At 41.4% G+C, this 21433-nt stretch overlaps 1 protein-coding gene across 4 annotated transcripts in view; it reads right to left on the reverse strand.

The window, feature by feature from the left end:
- LOC122563195 (copine-8-like) overlaps nt 1-21433 on the reverse strand; it is a 583848-nt gene that overhangs the window by 433012 nt on the left and 129403 nt on the right. For all 4 annotated transcript variants that reach the window (XM_043716737.1, XM_043716734.1, XM_043716735.1 and 1 more), the window contains 2 exons: nt 11936-11975; nt 6229-6305 (listed from right to left, as the gene is read on the reverse strand). In XM_043716737.1, coding sequence (XP_043572672.1) covers nt 6229-6305; nt 11936-11975 — 117 coding nt within the window. The remainder of the gene's footprint in view (nt 1-6228; nt 6306-11935; nt 11976-21433) is intronic.

Raw genomic sequence — 21433 nt, forward strand, 5'->3', positions numbered from 1 at the left:
AGGTGATCAAATCCTTTTCTCAAAGTGCCTCAATTTACCTGTTCTTTATTTGTTTGAATTTCAACATGCCTGCTTGTCGTGCAGTTCTGATTTTTCTTGAATATTTTAAGGTTTTCAATTTGCTTTGCTTATTATTTCTTTTTTAGTCTTTCCTGCCTTTGGTTCTGTTTTTTTTTCTCTCTTGTAACTCACTTCTGACTTGACATCCAATTTTCCTTTCCATCCAATTATTCAGCTTTACATTCAAGACTGTGTTCATAAGATGGGGAGACATGAATTGGATAGGAATGAGATTAGGCTAAATTTACTGTGTAATCATGTGGCTCATGTAACAAATCATTCCATTTGTGACACAAGTTGCTGCAGCCTCTGGGAAGGAGAAAAACGTTGCAAGAAGAAATGCAATGAGAAGGAATGTGCTAAAATATAGAAGCAAAAGAGAATGTAAACAAACAAGTGAACAGAGGATCAAAATATAGTCTCAAAATAATTCTGCCAAATAAGTTGGAAATTCCTGCAGCAAGTCTTTTGTGACTTGTTCCGAAAGATCCAAATACATCTTGTAAATTTATATTGAGAAGGTGGACAAAGTAAAATTAAACAGCCTATAAGATTTCAAGTGAAGGAACAGAAAATTGGAGAACAATCCTTTTCTTGACCCTTCCTTATGATATTGAAAGCCTCTGGTAGAGAGATACAGGTTGTCATCTCATTATTCTATCTTGATGTTATTTCTACAGGCATGCTTGATAGAAACCCTGCCACTCCCAGGAAACTATGCCAATTACATTACCAATACAACAAGAGCTAAGTGCCACAGAGGATATACATGAGTCACACAATGCATTACAATGGGCTGTTATTCAAATCTGGGGTCAAACTACAGTGACCATGTGTAAACAAAAATGAACCATTCTAATGTTAGGACAGAAGGGGCTTACTGCACACCTCTTCTTGCTCACTGTGATAGTCAGGTTAAATATTTAATGTGCTTTATGGTTTTCTACATGTTAGCCTGCATGAGTGGGCCGAATGGCCTTACTTCCGGTCCTATGTCTTATGGTCTTATGACATAAATCACACAGATGGGTTGTTGTCAAGACAGATGTTTATTGCAACACTAATATCATCTAAGTGTCTTAAAAGGTACAAGCCTATCTGATCTGGAATCTATATCATAATGCAACAAAATTCTCAGAGAAACTGGGATAATTCCTTTCCTTGCAAGATGTTACAATGATGATGTCTACAAGTTTATTATGTGTTGGTGATGTGTCTATAAATATAGGGTAAACCAAGGGTGTTGTACTTGCCAGTTCGAAAGTCTGTCTCAGCAAGGCTGGCTGGTTTAATTATTGGAGAATAGAGAGCCCCCGACTGTTTTAGTGGTATGAAAATGTAAGATGTTCAAGCAGCCTGAGTGCTAACAGTAGAATGAATCTCTCCAAATCCCAGAGAAATAGGCTGAGAATATTAGATCATAAACTACTGTGCTTTGAATCATCCATTTAATTCCACGATGAAAGAAAAATGGGTACCCAAGGAAATTAAATCGGCATCAGTACCTTAATATAAGGCCTATGTGATTCAACTTGTTAAGAGAATTGTCTTTGAGAGGGGAGGAATTTCTATGATATCTCAGTGCAGAGATAGCCAGTCTACCAGGTCTGAGTGTGAAAGTGAACAGATAGACGTCAAAGGTCTCCATGGTTCTCTGTAACAGAAAACAGTTTTAGGTTCATGCTTAGAATAGAAGGAACAAATTTATAGGCAAATCAAAGGAAGCTACAAGATTTGACTAATTCTAGCTGGGTACATACATTTCCAGGAACGTTTGGTCAATAAATCACAGTTCTAGAGTTTTAAAATGTGAAATCCTGTACAATTCCTTCAGCTATCAGCTGAATTTGTCTTTAGAAATTTTGGACTCCAAGGGGATCGTTATAAAGAGGATGAAGATCTTGTTGTGAATGGAGAGTTAAATCTCCTAGAATTGATGCTGAGTTTAGATACTGCCATCGTCCCACAACATTCCTAGCTTTCACCCAGGTGAATGTGAAAACTGGCAAGGCAAAGCAGTTGAACATGATAATAAGTCAGCAGCTCATGGAGGTGAGTGCATAGTAGGGAGAGCTATTCGGGTAAAATTGATAAGTTTGACAGTCAGTGATTAGTGAACTTGATAAGGTGAAGCTATGGCCAGATGAAAAGCCACTACCAACAGCACTGCCTCTTCAAAAGTGTTTTGATTCCTTTGTAGGATACTGCCAATTTCTTGCCAATCGCTTCATTTGTCATATACTTCACTCAGTTTTAACTGTACTCCCGTGCTGACAGCCTTCACCATGGAAGCAGTTTTACCAAGCACCTCTAAAAGAGCAACAGCATAGAGTCATAGAGATGTACAGCATGGAAACAGACTCTTCGGTCCAACCTGTCCATGCCGACCAGATATCCCAACCCAATCTAGTCCCACCTGCCAGCACCCAGCCCATATCCCTCCAAACCCTTCCTATTCATATACCCATCCAAATGCCTCTTAAATGTTGCAATTGTACCAAACTCCACCACTTCCTCTGGCAGCTCATTCCATACGTGTGCCAACCTCTACGTGAAAACGTTGCCCCTTAGGTCCGTTTTATATTTTTCCCCTCTCACCCTAAACCTATGCCTTCTACGTCTGGACTCCCCCACCCAGGGAAAAGACTTTGTCTATTTACCCTATTCATGCCCTTCATAGTTTTGTAAACCTCTATAGGTCACCCCTCAGCCCAGACGCTCCAGGGAAAACAGCCCCAGCCTGTTCAGCCTCTCCCCATACCAAATGCCTTCTTCACTATCCTATCTACCTGCGACTCCACTTTCAAGGAGCTATGAACCTGCACTCCAAGGTCTCTTTATTCAGCAACACTCCCCAGGACCTTACCATTAAGTGTATAAGTCCTGCTAAGATTTGATTTGCCAAAATGCAGCACCTCACATTTATCTGAATTAAACTCCATCTGCCACTTCTCAGCCCATTGGCCCATCTGATCAAGATCCTGTTATATTTCTCTGCCCTCATCGATCCTCTTTGTTACTTCTTCAAAAAACTCAGTCAAGTTTGTGAGACATGATTTCCCATGCACACACAGCAACAGAAAAACCACCAGCAGTAACAATGGCACCTATGCCTTTTTCTCAGCCATGTGCTATGCAACTGGGCAGAGGGAACACTCATCTAATTCAAAGGATGCAAGACCTCACCACATGGTCTACAGGCAAAGGATAAGCTCTCCCATTACATGCAAGCACATGAGTTACTGATGACACACCTAGCCTGCTGGAATAAGACCTCCTTTTTAAATGGGTCAGGTGGGTAGGAATTCTCAGTTACCATCAAAATGCCTGTCACTAGAGAGCTACCTTAATGCAACCCTGAGTCTCTGCCTTTTGAGTTTGTGCACTCTCTGGTAGGGAAGGAAGCAGAGAGTTGTGGGGGTTAACAATGGTTTCAGTGGAGACAGGAGGCAAGCATGGGTACAAGAAACCAACAGAATGAGGGTAAGTGAGAATTTTGATGACTCAAACAGAGATGTGAGGTGCCTGCTGAGAGAAGAATGAGAATCGTTGCCCGAAACGTCGAATCTCCTGTTCCCTGGATGCTGCCTGACCTGCTGTGCTGTTCCAGCAATAAAGTTTCAACTAAGTGAGAATTTTGGTGACTCAAACAGAGATGTGAGGTGCCTGCTGAGAGAAGAATGAGAATCGTGGTGTTGCCACGAGGAGTGCTGTGCAAGGGATTGCTGTAAATGCCAGAGTGGGAGATGTGTCAACTCTCGTTGCTATGCCACTCCCTTTCTTGCCAAAATAGGCTCCTAGATCCTCAGTCTTTAAGTTGGAGGGACCACACTGACCTGCTGACTTTCTGTGTGACATCCACTATGCTTGCCAGATTGGAAAGATTATCCATCTTCCCCAATCTTAGGAATAGAAATCCTACAGCAGAACTTTCAGGAAAGATGGAGACACCCAGGCTCAGTCTTCTCAGATCTACTTTCCATTTCTGTGATTGCTGCAGCCAAACCATTCCTGCTCAGGTTGTGATCCCTTTAATGACTGATCCTTCCTTTGACAGAAACAAGTTTGCCACCCTCCATGACTGGTCAGGGAACCTTAAGGTAAGATGCTTATACCTTGGCTCAGTTGAAGAACCTCAGCGATGCGTACTGGAGAGTTTAACAGGTTCCTAACCTGTGAATGGTACAATAATTAAACAAAAAAACACAGATGCTGGAGACCTTAAACCAAAACAGAAATTGCTGGACAAACTCAGCAGGAGGGGCAGTATCTGCAGGAAGAAAGCAGAGTTAAAGTTTCAAGTTTGGCGACTCTTCATCATCTGTTAGTAGTGAGCAAAGAAAGAATGAGAAGTCTTCTGGTGCAAAGTTTCAGGAGTTGTCCTTCAAACCTATTTAGATGTACTTGCTCCTCTGCTAAACCAATATTGCAATAGGCATCCATTCAACTGGGTTTCTAACCTTGACCACTTGTAAGGTAAAAGTGGTAAATCAATACCATGTCCCTCACTATGGTGAGGCCATTTGATGGATTAAAAAGTGTGAAAAATTGAAGAAGCAAGCAAGAAGACAGCTGGGAATGGGTCAGCTCCTTTTGTTTCTGTCGAGAAGATTATTATAGTTCTTGGGAGCCTAGAAATATTGAGGAACAGCTTGTAGAAGCGAATCATTGTGTGATTGACATGTCAAATTCTTGTGGTTTTCTTTTCACAACTATTAGAATCCATTACCAGCACTCTCTCACATTCATATGAAGCCACATCATTAACTTTCACAAAATAGGCTTGTCAGGCTATTGAAAGGAGTTAAACTACTGACAGTACACAGACACTTACAAATGACAGAGATTTGACTTTCATTGAACTCCACTCCTAATCTTTATGTGTGCCTATTTTGCAAAGTTGACAACACTGTAATGTTCTCAGATGGATTTTATCCACCCTCAGCTGTTTTGCTAACAAGAAATGGGAATCAAGTGCACAGCAGTTATAACTGTGACCACACAACAGTATACAGCATTATTGATTACAGAAACTGGAGACTGGCAAACTTTGTAAATCTTCTCAATCAATTTTTCGTCCATTCTGTATCTCGACTTGTCGCACCCTTACTATGTATTTTGCAGCATTTTGGCTGTTGTTGGAAGCAAATGCAATGTACTCATTTAACAACACAGTGTGGTCTCCAAGCATAGATCCCCTTTTCAGACGACAATCAATCCCATCCCTTCTCTTAATAGTGTTTTGTTTATAGGAAATACTAAATACTGCAGTCCTGATGAAGGGCCCTGCCCTAAATGTTGACTCTCCTGCTCCTCAGTGCTGCCTGAGCTGCTGTACTTTTTCCAGTGTCACACTGTATATAGTCTTTTATTATTTATACATCAGTCGAAGAATTTTGAATTTGCTTTATGTCATTTGCAAATGTCTTCCTATATCATGATGCTCTGGCTAAAAACTTCAACCTATAGCAAACATGGTCAAGTAAGTAAACTATTTGATGGATCTTGACAAATAGGCTATCTCATATTTTAAAGAGTAGTAGTGAATGCATTTTGCCAATTCTTTGTCAGGTATAAAACACTTTGGATTTTCTAAAGGATTGAAAGATGATCAAGAAATCATTAATGGTTCCTCTCTCTAGTTTTAACTTGCTTTAAAGCCACCATGCCACCCATATATGGAAGGCTGACTTTGCTTTATTTTTTATTCTTGTCAGGTCTCAGTAGCCTTACTGTTACAGTATTTTAAAATTTAAAAATGCACACAGACGTAAGCACATGCATGCATTATCTTATGCCTTCTTATCAAACTTTTTAACAAGATTTCAAATTTGGCATAAATCATGCCCTGAGTTCTTATTGACAAGAAACTGAGACTTAACTATTCAAACCCATTTCATGAAGCATTCTCACTGCCAGCAAATTAAAAAGATATGGTCTAACCTTGTGCTGTCAACCAAATTACCTTTGACATTAATTTTAAACTTATGTAGTTTGATTCTATTCCATGAAATATCTGTGTTCCTGTCTCTTTTTGCCATTTCTACTGTATCTGAATTTTTCCAAACCTGGAACAGGTTCTCCCAATGTCATGTCAGCAAAGACAATATTTTACACAAATAATTTTGAGTATTAGGTAGAATTAATTTCGAGCTACATTCGACTTACATTAGTGGTTTCTCTAATCGGCTTCCTGATGAGCCCACAATCTCCCCCAGGGTGCAGAACATCTGTCCCAGAAAATCCTACAAAGTAGCAAACCATATCATAGTTCAATTATATATTTTACTTTCCCGCAATGACTGATCAAATGAAATCATCCCTGACAGAACACATTGCTCTAAGGATGATAGGTAATTAAATTACCTGAATAACACTCTATTTTATTAATGCAAATAGGGGTGGAACTTCTTGATAAGCACCATTATTTCAACAACATCTTTAATCTTAATACAATTGTCAGTAAGTTGGAAGTTGAAATAAGTCCATAATAATGGCCCAAAGCTTTCCAGGAACAGCAATCATTGTCAGATTACTTCTCTGCTTCTACTTTCTGCAAACTGGAGCTGCACATTCAGGTGGGTTCTGGGGTTGGCAAAGGCAAGAGAGAGAGTCAGGTGGAGAGGTATGGGGGAGGAGGGAGCATTGTGTTCGGGAAAGGCAGATAAGCTAGGTATTCAACCATTTCAGGAGGAATTTTCAGTCTGGCATTTTCCAGGTAGCTACTCAAATAAGTCAGGACTGTCTGAAATCTTCAATTGTAACCAAGAGAAGCTTTCAGATGGTCCTGGACAGAAGGGGATTTCTTGTCAGAATTTATGGGCAATTCTCTCCAAGTTGGAGCATCCAGACTGCCAAAGGTCCCAAAGCCATCTTTCTTCTCATATGCCTGGTTTCCAACTATCTGAAGACTGGAAGATCTGGACCATTATGTTGTAGCTATTGTGTCGATTAGAATGCATTGGTAAGATAAGAGCCATTAAAATACTAATTGTAATTATCAGCCAATTCATAAAATTAAAGTCTTTAATTCACTGGCACAGTAAATATCCATGACAGTTCCTTTGTGTGTATGCTCCATTCTCAATATTCAAGAACAGACTAGAAAATGAACATTTTGTTTTGATTGATCTACCATTTAGAAATAGCTTGAAAATAACACTCGTTGTTTGACATAAAAACTGCAAAAAAAGCTTTCCAATCCCTGCCTTCAACTGTGTGCACAGGTTCTTGGTTATACATTATAGTACCGATTTTCCCTTCTGGACAGCTGGAAAATATTAGAATCCACATGCAAAGGCAGAGCAAACAGATTTGCAGACCCATTATGACTGGTCATTGTCTACTTTGTTCAGGGGTTTTCGTGAAAAAAGAAAATAAATGCTTAAATCAAATCTAAACTGCCATGTAGAAAAGTAGGAGAGGGACAATATTAACTCCTTGATGTCAATTCCTCACCAATATATTGACATGTTTATTGAAATGTTAACATGCATTTAAGCTCAAGTCAAATATCACAATTATTAACAGTGCATTGAATGAAATACGTAAACAAATACTGCCCATCTCGTGAAAGTAATGACATGATTTTGTTTAAATTTCAGGATAAAACAAAGATCTGTTGAACACAAAGATGGTTAAAGAGAAGAGCAAAGCAAAGCTAAATTTTAGTGGAGGGGCATTTTTGGAAACAATGACCATAAGTCTGTAAATGTTAAGACGATTATGGATTAGGGTAAGACTGGTCCTCAGGTGGAAGTACTAAACTGGGGGAAGTTAATTACAACATTATTAGGCAGGAACTGGATAAATTACAATGGGGGAGGTTGTTTGAGGGTAAATCCACATCTGACATGTGGACGTCTTTTAAAAGAAGCCAGTTGATCAGAGTTGAGAACAAGCATGTTGCTGTTAGAACGAAAGATAAGGATGGCAAGATTCAGGAACCTTGGATGAGAAGAGCTATTAAAAGTTTATTCAAAAGGAAAAAGGAAGGGTGTGTGTATATATATATATATATATATATATATATATGTAGTTCAAAGTTTGTGAGAAGATTTGTAGCTCGGGTACTCGTTGTTGTGGTTCTGTTCGCCGAGCTTGGAATTTGTGTTGCAGACGTTTCATCCCCTGTCTAGGTGACATCCTCAGCGCTTGGGAGCCTCCTGTGAAGCGCTTCTGTGATGTTTATTGTATGCGCTTCTCCATCCTGAACTACGAAAGCAAGCACCCCAACACACAATAAAGAAGTTGCATCAAGACACTGTTCAAAAGGGCCACAACACACTGCAGCACACCAGAACTGCAAAAAGAGGAAGAAGAACACCTCTACAATGTATTTGCCAAAAACGGATACCCCTGCAATTTCTTCAACAGATGCCTAAGGGAAAGACAATGGAATGAGGACATGCCACACCCCAAAGGACTAGCCACGTTACCATGCATCAAGAACATTTCTGAACTGACAGCCAGACTATTACGACCACGAGGACTCATAACAGCACACAAACCAACAGCCACTCTCAGACAACAACTCACCAGGACAAAGGACCCGATACCCAGCATGAGCAAAACCAACGTAGTGTACAAAATCGGTTGGTTCTTTACCCAGAGAGTGGTGGGGGCATGGAATGCGCTGCCCGTGGGAGTGGTAGAGTCGGAATCATTGGCGACCTTTAAGCGGCATTTGGATAGGTACATGGATGGGTACTTAATCTAGGTTAGAAGTTCGGCACAACATCGTGGGCCGAAGGGCCTGTTCTGTGCTGTATTGTTCTATGTTCTATATTCTATATATATATAAGGTTTAGAAAAGTGAAATCAGACAAGGCCCTTGAAAAATATAAAGTGAGCAGGAGAGAACTGAAATGGAATTAGGAGGGCTCAAGGAAGCCACGAAATGTCCTTGGCAAGTAAGATTATGTAGAATCCCAAGGCATTTTATCTGTATATTAGAAACAAGAGGGTAGATATGGAAAGAGTAAATCTACTCCAAGACAAAGGAGAAAATTTACATATGGAGCCAAAGAAAGTAGGTGAGGTCCTCAATGAGTTTTTTACAACAGTATTCACCAAGGAGAAGAACATGGCTAATCTTAACAATATGGAGGGGTTTGTCAATATTAGGAAGGGGTTGGTGTTGGCTGTCTTGAAAACAGTAAAGTAGATAAGTCCCCAGGGCCTGCTGTGATCTATCCCACGATGCTGAGGGAGGCAAGAGAGGACATTGCTGCAGCTTTGACAGAAATCTTTGTCTCCTCTTTAGCCACAGGCAAGGCCCCAGAAGAGTGGAGAATAACCAATGCTGTTCTTTTTGTTTAAGAAGGACAATAAGGATAATCTAGGAAATTATAGGCCTGCGAGCCTTACATCAATGGTAGGGAAATTATTAAAGAAAATTCTTAGAGACAGGATTTACTCGCATTTGGAAAAGAATGGACTTATTAGGGATAGTCTGCGTGGCTTTATGGAGAGCAAGTCTTGGCTCTCAAATTTGATTGAGATTTTTAAGGAAGGAGATGGTTGATGAGGGTAGGGCAGTGAATGTGGTCTACATAGACTCTACAAAAGCATTTGAAAAGGTTCCTCCTGGTAAGCTGGTCCAGAAGATTAAGGCACACAGGATCTATGGTGAGTTGGTAGCTGGATTCAAAACTGACGTGGTCATAGAAGACTGAGGTGTTTGAGGAAGGATGTTTTTCTGACTGGAGGGCTTTGACCAGTGGTATTCCACAAGGATCAGTACTGGGACCTCTGTTTGAAATGTATATACATCAATGGGATGAAAATGTAGGTGGTCTGATTAATAAGTTTGCAGACAACATTAAAATTGGTGGAATTGTGGGTAGTGAGTAAGGTTGTCAAAGGATGCAGCAAGATGTATATCGGTTGGGAAGTTGGGCAGAGAAATGGCAGATGGAATTTAATCTGGACAAATGAGAGGTGAGTTTTTTTTTAAGGAGGTCAAGTGGAAGAGGAAATCATACAATAAATGGCAGGATCCTCAGGAGTATTGATATATAGAAGGATCTTGGGGTGCAAGTCCATAGCTTCTTGAAAGGGTCAACACAAGTGGATAAGGTGTGGAAGGAAGTATAGGACATGCTTGCCTTCATCGGTCAGAGCACTGAGAATAAACGTTGGCAAGTCACATTGCAGTTGTACAAGACTTTAGTTAGGCCACATTTGCAATATTATGTACAGTTCTGGTATTTAAGAAGGACATGGAGGCTTTGGAGAGGGTGAAAAAGAGTTTGCTGGGATGTTGCCTAGATTGAAGTGCGTGAGTTACAAGAAGTGGTTGGACAAACTTCAACTGTTTTTGCGAGAATATTGGAGGTGGAGGGGTGACCTGATAGAAGTATATAAAATTATGAAAGGCATGGGCAAGGTGGACAGTTGGAGATTTTCTCCCAGGATGAAAATGTTAACAGTACGGGCCATAGGCTTAAGGTGAGAGGGGATAAGTTTGAAGGCAATGTGTGAGGCAAGTTCTTTTTTATACAGAGTGGTAGATGCATGAAACATACTGCCAGAGGAGTTGGTAGAAGCAGACATGTTAGCAAACTTTAAGAACTGTTTAGACAGATACATGAACAGGCAGAGAATAGAGAGATATGGACCACATGCAGATTAGACAAAGATTAGTTTAGAATGGCATCATGGTTAGCATAAAATAGACAGGCAGGAGGCTGGAAGAACACAGCAGACCAGGCAGCATCTTGAAGTTGGAGAAGTCGACGTGTCGGGTGTAACCCTTCTTCAGGATCCTTCTCTGCCTCCTGATGGTGTCTGACCTGCTGTGTTCTTTCAGCCTCCTGTATGTCTATTTTGGATTCCAGCATCTGAAGATTTTATGTCTCCATCATGGTCAGCACAGACATGGTAAGCGGAAGGGCCTGCTCATGTTCTGCCCTGTTTGTTAACCAGATAGACATTCAGCTAAAACGAACACAGAGAATGCTGACAAAACTCAGTTTTGAAGAAGAGCCATACTGAATCCAAAACAGTAACTGTTGCTCTCACCACAGATACGACCAGACCTGTTGAGTTTCTCCAGCATTCTGCATTTGTTTCAGACTTCCAGCATCCTGTTGAGCTTTTTTGCTTCTTCTGGAAATGTGAGTCAGCCATTCAACCTTCATAACTTTTCGAGGATTCATTTAGATTTTGGCTGATGTCCAATCCAGAGATGTGCAGGTTAGGTGGATTGACCATGCTAAACTATCCTGTAGCATCCAGGGATTTGCAGGCTCGGTGGGTTAGCTATGGTAAATGTGGGGTTAGAGGGACACAGCAGGGCCTGGGTCTGGTTGGAATGCTCTTTGGAGGGTCAGTGCCGACCCAATGGGCCAGATGGCCTCTTTCCCCACAGTAGGATTCTACAATTGCATGGTCTATGTATCAACTCTCTTTACTTGCACATCATCTCTTGATATTCTTAGCAAATGAAAATTTAAAATGAATCAGTATCCACAGTTGTTTTGGCTTGAGAATTTCACATACCCTTTGTTGTTTATATGATTTCATTCCTATATGGTCTAGCTCTAATAATAAGATTGTGCCCGTTTATTCTGGACTCACTGAATGAGGAGGATAGTTCCTCGTTATCTTCTCCATTGAAACTTTTTACTATTGTCCTGACTCTCAATCAGATTACACTTCAGGCTCTTATATTCAAAGAACAACAATCTAATTTACATTACCTTTCCTCATAATTAAAGTGTTGTTATGCTAGTCATTTGCGATATACTATGACAAAATGTTCTCTATTCACTACAGTTGGAAGAATCAGAGTAAGTTAGCTAGCACTCAGTTTAAATCAAAATTAAATAATAGAACATCATGTAAAGATGGAGAGGATCAAACTACTTACATGTTTTGATAAATCTGGGCTTTTTGAATCAACATCATACCTGGAAAGAAACAGCACCAGAAAATATCACTCTACAGGAAATGTTTTCAATTTAGGTCAGATATTAAACTAATAAAAAAAAGTGAAACAATCTTTTTTTTTCTCCCCGTGGAGCTTTCAGACATTTCATATTTTTTTGCCAGTCGAGATGTGGAGTCATACAGAAAATAATTAACTTCTGTCCGATTAACACAATGGGGAAAAACTGACGTGATGCATTGGCTGAGGAATTAAACTTTACCTCTTTGGCTTTCTTTTCCCCAGTTTTATTTATATTTTTCCATCATTCTCAGGATTCTAGTTACAAGCCCAAACTCTCAGATGGCTGACAAACAAAGTTGAAATAATTTCATAGCTTGTCATTCTAAAGTGTGTGTACTTGAGCAATGTTACAATAAATAGGTAAGCCTATACAGGCAGCATTCAGTTCAAAACAAGTTAGTATTTCAGCTCCTTGATTTGTGATTAATGAATGCTCCTATCAAGTTGTTTATGAAACAATGTTTGTAATAGAAAGATTTCCTTGTTACATAGGATGCTTGATGGGAATTGGTTAGCTCAGTTAGCTGGATAGCTGGTTTGCTTTGCAGAGTGACATCAACAGAGCAGCTTCAATTCCTACACAATTACCACAGAAGGTCCCGCCTTATCATCCTTGCCCGAGATATGGCGACACTCAGTTTAAACCAACACTGGCTAACTGTCTCTCTCCTCTGGGACTATGGCAACTCTTACCTTTACGTGCTCTGTGATTTTCCTTATTTTGGTCCTCAAATGTAATACTGATATGGGTGGAGATCAACCTCAGCAATAAAATGATTAAAGTGTATCATCTGTTGGAGAAAATGCTTCTTCATATTTCTGGAAAGGCAGGTTGATGTACAACAGCAGAGTAAATAAAAAGTGTACAGGGATCAAATGTTGTGGATTAAGCTGCCCCTCTTCAATGTAACACAGTGAACATGCATCTATCTTCACGCTGCCTGCTCATTTGAATTATCTCTCATGCAACAGTGCTGTTGATTTGCAGCATGGAACAGCTTGAGGGAAATGTAAAATCAATACTTGCAAATACCACCTAAAGCTGTATTGCTTAAAGGAGTGGTGCATTGTGACGAGACCAGGTGCTGGGAATCCTGTCAGATCTGGATCTGACATGAGAAAGAAAAGAAGAATAGCTGACAAAGGCAGAATGCATATCCAAGCTTTTGATGCTGCGTTGGAATTTTGGGTGGAGCATCTGGAAGCAAGCAGTGCCATGCCATCCCTGCAAGAGACCTGAGGAAGCCTCCAAACAAATACTGAGAAAGTTATAGAAACAAGTTGTCATGGAGGTCAATGCCTTGGGCCCAAGGACCTGGACGCAGTGTCATAAGAAGTTCAGTGACCTCACAAGAGTGGTCAAGCATAGTTAATTCATTGTCAAATGTAATATTTCACCAATGAATGACTCACCAGTCAAAATCACCACATCGCTATCTTGTCTGTCAGAGCATGTACATATCAACCTCATGTTTCATCTCACCTTCATATACTTAGCACTACCACACACCTTACACCCACATTTCAGATCTTGCCAGCCGATTCTCCTGCTCCTCAGATGCTGCCTGACCTGCTGAGATTTTCCAGCACCCTACTCTCGACTATGATCTCCAACATCTGCAGTCCTCACTTTCTCCTATTCAAACATATAACCAAAAACCCCTCAAACAATTCACTGACATACATCCCTCTCTAATCAGAAATGATTGTGCACAACTGAAGATAGCAGAAATTTATTTGAATCCAGAGAGAAATGGCTGCTGTAGCCTAAATGGGGTAGTTACAATGGCTGAAGCAATGAAGATGACGGTACCTTATGCCTTATCCTCTTCCTCTTCAAATAATCTCTTCAGACTTAGGATAGGTGTTGTGAAACTTGAAAAGGTTCAGAAAAGATTTACAAGGATGTTGCCAGGGTTGGAGGATTTGAGCTATAGGGAGAGGCTGAAAAGGCTGGGGCTATTTTCCCTGGAGCGTCGGAGGCTGAGGGGTGACCTTTTAGAGGTTTATAATATCATGAGGGGTATGGATAGGATTAACAGACAAGTTCTTTGTCCTGGGGCGGGGGAGTCCAGAACTAGACTGTAAGGTTCAGGGTGAGAGGGGAAAGATTTAAAAGGGACCTAAGGGGCAACTTTTTCATGCAGAGGGTGATGCGTGTGTGGAATGAGCTGCCAGAGGAAGTGGTGGAGGCTGGTACAATTACAACATTTAAAAGGCATCTGGGTTGGTATATAAATAGTAAGGGTTCACAGGGATATGGGCCAAGTGCTAGAAAATGGGACTAGATTAATTTCGGATATCTGGTTGGCAAGGACAAGTTGGACTGAAGGGTCTGTTTCTGTGCTGTACATCTCTATGCTTCTCTGAGGTGCAACTTATGGAAGGAGGCATCTTCTGCTTTCTCCCCTCTACTCACCAAAACTTTAATCTTCTGCCTGATCCTTTTGTATACAAAATTGTTGAATCTGGCTGGATAGTGGAGGAAGACTTGGAACAACATGACTAAGAAACACCACCACGTGATTTCACAAATAAAGCTATCACTTCCGACACTGACACTGTAAATACCTTACAGGGAGTCTGAGATGTGCAACTGCCAGTTCTTCAGAGAAGACTCAGATAACGACCACACTGGAGTGGCTTGCAGAAGGTGGCTTACAGGCACACACTAAGAAGCAGCGTGAAACCTGCCAGAAAGCTGATAAATGATGTCCAGGAGTACCCTGAACATTCCAAATGTAAGGTCAGCTCATTGTCATGCCAGCTCAGATGGTTACCACCATGGCTGCAGATAACAGTGCCTAAATGGGCATGCATAATGATAGTCTGGCCTTCACCAGATTGCTGGAATAAATATTCTAGCAGTTAACTAAGGAGTTGGTGATCCATTTAAATTTGCTGCAGGTAGGAGACCATGTTGCTTGATGGATGGGAAACTATGCAAGTTTAAGATATGATTTCAGTTGGACCACTAAGCTGCAAAATGGCAGCACAGGCATCAAATTGTATTGCAAGCCAAGTGGAAACACACACACACACACACACACACACACACACACACACACACACACACAAATACATGGGCACCACTGGGCATAATCGCTTCAGGTCTGGAGTAGGGTAAAGATTCCTTAACTTGCGCTGGACGCTCAAGGTGCCCAATGTGTTTTTCCACTTTTGCATGTCTTAAGTGGAATTACAAGTGTTTGCAGATAATCTCATATTCCTCAGAGGATTTGATTACTCATCAGTTCAAGGTTCACAGCAAAAAAAAATCTTGATCAATTGGATCAATGGGCTGAGGAACAGTAGATGAAGTTTAATTTGGATAAATGTGAGGTATTGCATTTTTGTAAAACAAACAAGGGTATGACTTATTCAGTTAACAGTAGGGCCCTGGTTAGTGTTGTAGAACAGAGAGACCTAGAGTTCAGGTCCATCATTCTTGGAAATTTGCATCAAAAATTGGCAGGGTGGTTAAGAAGGTGCTTAGCGTGCTTGCCTTCATTGCTCAGACCATTGAGTACATGAGTTGGAACAACATGTTGAGGTTGTACAGGATGTTGGTGAGGCATTTTCTGGAGTACTGTGTGCAATTCTGGTCACCCTACTATAGGAAGGATATTATTAAACTGAAGAGGGTTCAGAAAAGATCTACCAGGATGTTACCAGGCATGGAGGGTTTGAGTTTTAAAAATAGGCTGGGACTTTCTTCAGGGAGGAATTCCACCTCAGAAAGTCCCAGATGGCCTCCTTCTTCCACGATCGCAACTTCTCTTCCCATGTGGTTGATGCTGCCCTCCAGCGCATCTCCTCCACTTCACGCAACACCATCCTTGAACCCTTCGTGATTTTATAAACCTTTATAAGATCACCCCTCAACCTTCTATGCTCCAGTGAAGAGAGTCCCAGTCGAGAGTGTAGTGCTGGAAAAGCACGTCTGGTCAGGCAGCATCCGAGGAGCAGGAGAATCATCAGGAATGATGCTTAAGGGTCAGGGCTGAGAGATAAATGGGAGGTGGGTGGAGTTGGGGGGAAGTAGCTGGGAAAGTAATACGTGAATGAAAGTGAAGGAGAAGGTGATAGGTCAGAGGGGGGAGTGATGGACAGGTCCAGAGGGCGGTGCTGAGTTGGAGGCTTGGGACTGGGATAATGTGGGGGGAGGGGAAATGAGGAAGCTGTTGAAATCCACATTTATCCCATGTAGTTGCAGGGTCCCAAGGCGGAATATGAGGCATTCCTCCTCTAGGTGTTGGGTGGAAATACTTTGGCAGTGGAGGAGGCCCAGGACCTGCATGTCCTTGACGGAGTGGGAGAGGAATTTGAAGCGTTCAGCCACTGGGTGGTGGGGTTAGTGGATGCAGGTGTCCCAGAGATGTTCTCTGAAACGATCCGCAAGAAGGCATCCTGTCTCTCCGATGTAGAGGAGACCACACCAGGTGCAACGGATGCAGTAGATGACATTGGTAGAGGTGCAGGTGAATTTCTAACATATGTGGAAGGATGATTTGGAGCCTTGGATGGAGGTAAGGGGAATGGTGTGGGCACAGGTTTTGCACTTCCTGCAGTGGCAGGGAAAGGTGCCAGGAGTGAGGCGTGGGCTGGTGGCGGGTGTGGTCCAGACGAGGGAGTCGCAGAGGGAATGGCCTTTTCGGAATACGGGTGGGGAAGGAAATATATCTCTGGTAGTGGGGTCTGTTTGGAAATGGCGGAAGTGGCGGTGAATGAAGCGTTGTGTGCGGAGGTTGGTGGGGTGGAAGGTGAGGACCAGGGGCTTCTGCCTTGTTGCGTTGGGAGAGGTGAATAGCAAAGAACCTTTCCCTAAGATGGGGGATTTCAAAACAAGGGGGCATATTTTTAAGGTGAGAGGAGAAAGTTTTATAAAGGATATGAGGGGCAACTTTTTTTTACACAGGATGGTTCATGTGTTGAATGAACTGTCAGAGGATGTACATGCATTACAACATTTAAAAGACATTTGGCTAAGTACATGAATACGAAAGGTTTGGAGGTAATATGGACCAAATGCAGGCAAGTCAGACTCATTTCATTTGGAAACATGGTCAGCATGGACTAGTTGGACTGAAGGGTCTGATTCCATGCTATTTGACTCTATTTTAAAGGAAATTATTAAAATATTTCCTTTGCACCTGAACATAAAGAGAGTCTGCAAAAAATAAGTGTTTGTCCAAAAAATAGATTAATGCCAAATGCTTTTTCGTCAAATGTGTTTTTTTGTGGAATATGATCAAGAAGAAAATTTAAGTTGAGAAAGGTTCACTGAGATGTGATGCAACTAGAAAAATTCATTAAAGAGAAGTGTTTATCACCTCACTAATGAGGGAATGGGGAAAAAACTGCATGCAGTTTACATTTACATCATGATTTTCCCATCCACAGAACATCCTAAAGAGCTTTACAACCTGTGAAATTCTTAGAGTCATAGAATCCCCACAGTGTGGAAGAAGGCTATTCAGAGCTGAAAATGTGTTGCTGGAAAAGCGCAGCAGGTCAGGCAGCATCCAGGGAACAGGAGAATCGACGTTTCGGGCATAAGCCCTTCTTCAGGAATGAGGAAAGTGTGCCCAGCAGGCTAAGATAAAAGGTAGGGAGGAGGGACTTGGGGGAGGGGCGTTGGAAATGCGATAGATGGAAGGAGGTCAAGGTGAGGGTGATAGGCCGGAGTGGGGTGGGGGCAGAGAGGTCAGGAAGAAGATTGCAGGTTAGGAAGGCGGTGCTGAGCTCGAGGGATTTGACTGAGACAAGGTGGGGGGAGGGGAAATGAGGAAACTGGAGAAATCTGAGTTCATCCCTTGTGGTTGGAGGGTTCCCAGGCGGAAGATGAGGCGCTCTTCCTCCAACCGTCGTGTTGCTATGGTCTGGCGATGGAGGAGTCCAAGAAGGCTATTCAGCCCATTGAGTGCACACTGATCTTCCGAACAGCATCCCACCCAGATGCACCTCCCTTATCCTATCCCTCTAAACCTGCATTTCCCATGGCTGATCCACCTAACCCGGACATTACTGGACATTATGGGCAATTTAGCATGGCCAATCCATCTAAATTGCACATCTTTGAACTGTCGGAGGAAACCAGACCACAGACCACCCAGCGGAAAGCCATGCAGACGCAGGGAGAAAGTGCAAACTCCACAAACATGGTGGTCCGAGGGTGGGGGATCAAACCTGAGTCCCTGATGCTGTGAAGCAGCAGTGCTAACCACTGTGCCGCCTCATGACCAAGGTATCAAAAACAATGAGTTAAGTAGTTGTTTAATCTGTTTCAGTGACAATAACTGAAGGTTCAGTGTAACACCAGAAGAACTTCCTGCCCTTCTGATTTTAGGAAGAGTGCAACTGATCTCAGAAGCCATGCTGTGCCTTGGTATAATGTTTTATCGCAAAAAGAAAATCAATAGCACTTCAAGTTAATTGTCAGCACAAATTGTGCTCCAGTTCTACTATGCGTCCTACAATTTGTAGTTAATTTTACACAACATTTAATTTATAAAGATCATATATAGGCAATTGCATAGAATAGGTAATGTCCGAGGTATTGACTTGGAGATCATAAAATTTTCTAAGAATATCCTTTCTAAAAATAATGCATAGATTCCTGCCCCAAATTGAGACCTTTCCCTTTCTTTAGATCTGCTGAATGCTAAGAAGAAGACTGCATTCTATAATGTCTGCATTTATTTTAATTAGAATTGTAACAACAGACTAATTTAAAAGTATAGCTGGATCTGTGCAGACCCAGAGATTATGCTTCCAGGCTGCATACATTGAATAATGGGGCAAAACAAATGTTTACGGCAGCTTAAGCAATTTATATTTGTGGATGGGTTGAATATAATCATAAATGCAGGCAATGACTACAGGACTGTGACAATATCCTTGGGTTCTAACAGCATTCATAATCTGCGCAACATTGTTGGTATTATTAGATCATCTCTGACTTTTAACAGTTTTAAATTCCTGGGCAAGCTGCCATTCACCTCCTCATAAATATTTTCTGCACAGAGAAAACATTTTTTTTTTATCCTGAGGCATTTTCTAAATTAATTCCATTAATATATGCAAGCAGAAACCATTGGTGATGAAAAGGAAGTAATTATAAACAGCCTATAATCAGCAAATACATTCAATCTCTGTTCTGCATTGATCAAAACATGTTGAGGTACATGTTATTTTGGAAGTTGATGTTCAAGTTAAAAAGTAAAGAAATCAATGCCGCATTGAAAATATGACACCAACATGCCACTATCAGAAGGTAACTGCAAGATTCAACTGCAGCAAGTATCCACCTCCGGAAAACTAAGGTTGTCAATTTCAATATGTTAATTGCAGCATTAACATGGGGCTAAGGATTCTAGTGCACACCTTTCCCAGATTTCCAGGAACGCACCAGTGAAAGCAATATGGGCTTTCTTTCAAAGTGACAATTAAAGAAGCTGAAGAAATAACAGGCAAATATTCTAATAAAGATCAAAACCTCACAGCTGCTTTCCTGCTGAATTTTCTGAAAGTTCTTTGTTCTCAAGTTGAAAGGTGACTTTCTACGATTTGGAGTTTGATACATCTGATTTTTGGATGCTGCTAATGCTGCTTTTCTTTGCATCTCAGAATGGTATCAGGTAGAACAGCAGAGGATTAACAGCAATAGGAACACAGCCAAGAGAACCAACAATAATCTAGACCTTAAAGACCTGCCTTTCCACATTAGAGTGATGAGTTTAGAATAAAAAGAGTTGCAATTTGCAAGAGGTGATCCCCGCAACATGTTGCACTAAGAAGATGAGCATCCTGGACATTTCAGAATACCAGTCTCTCAGAAGACTCAGGTCTCATGTCAGTTACAACCAACTGAGGACAATTTGCTACCAAATGCATTTAGAGCCACACTTCGCCTGTCACCACAACCCACAAATTCTCTGTGTCCGTCTTCTCCTGCATCATTGCTGGAGTCATACGCAGGATATCAATGCTTTACATCCTGTAATAGCATACCATCCCTGACCTCTTCACACCATGACACGAGCAGCTAGTGGATTGGCAACAAGAGTCAATAATTTGAAACATGGTTAATCAACACTCATCAGGGACCCTAACAATGAAAGCCCCATTATAAGTGGATGCACAAAGAAAAAGATTACATTTCAGCTTCCTTGACAAATCCAGAGACTCCCTTCAAATCTCCTTCTGTGCATCAAGACCAAGGACAGCTTTCTTTGAGATTCGGGTTGTGTTTTGAGTTGAGTAAACAGTCCAGTGACAGGTCTGCACACGCCCAGCCACATGGGGGGGGGGGGGGGGTTGTTGGCTGGATGTGATGCTTGTTTTTATTTGTATACTCCTTCTGCTGTTTGTGCTTGGCCTCCACCTGGTCCCGTTGGAGATGCCCAGGCTGTCTGACATCTTTTTTGCAGATTCTTCTTGGTACATGTTTGAGCATTCTTGGTACAAGGTTCCCATGAGGAATTGGGAACATTGCATTTTTTTCATGCGCTCTCGGAAGACATCTGTGGAACATGTTCTTAGCTCTCCAGGTAATTATTTGCCATGATGAAACTCAGAGCAGAAAGCTTGTTTTGTTATTGCTATCCAAGGTATGTCCTCCACAGGTCCATCACTTACTTTAGCCACTCTTTGTTTTTATGTGCCTGTGGAAGCTCTTGCTGTTTGTTTTTATGCCTTTTGTCAGTTTATTGTCATAATCAATTTTCTCCCTCTTCATTAACATTCTAGTCATCCACTGTTGGTTCCTTAAAAAAAGAAAATGCCAATTCTCTAGCTTACCACTACCTTTCACTATTTTGTATACCTTAGTCTCTTATTGGATACTCTTCTTGACCACCTTTATTTGTCAAGGCTGGTTCATTTTTAATGTAGTTGCTTGACAGCATTTAGCTCAATTCCTTCAATGACAATGTTTGGTGATCTGTATTTTCTTGAAGTCTGGTACAGAACTTTATGTTTCTTTAAGGGGATTTTTTAATCTCCAAAGTTGTGCTTCCTCAGGAAAGAGTATTGTTGAATGCTACAAGTGACTGTGGCCAGGAGAATTCAATCAGCAGGTAAAATAAGTTCATGGTTGAGGTTTCCTTGTGTCCTTGGATGAGAATCAAGATGCTGGAGTTTGAAAATACATCCTGGAGTCCAGTAACATACATAAACCTCCTCCTTAAGATCTTCTGTTGCCTGCAGCAGCAACATGAAGGTGGGGGTCAACATGGTCATGGCCAACAAACATTCTTGCTTCATTTCACTGGAAATTCAAACAGGACTCAAGACCTCATTTTTATGCTTGATTTATCCATAATGATTAAACGGTTTCATTATGGCCAGGAAACTGGGTGGGTATCTACAAGGATTTTCCAAAGTCCATTTCTGCTCACAGTTTCAAATGCCTTG

This window comes from Chiloscyllium plagiosum, chromosome 26, assembly GCF_004010195.1.
Source record: "Chiloscyllium plagiosum isolate BGI_BamShark_2017 chromosome 26, ASM401019v2, whole genome shotgun sequence".
In the NCBI taxonomy this organism is placed as follows: domain Eukaryota; kingdom Metazoa; phylum Chordata; class Chondrichthyes; order Orectolobiformes; family Hemiscylliidae; genus Chiloscyllium; species Chiloscyllium plagiosum.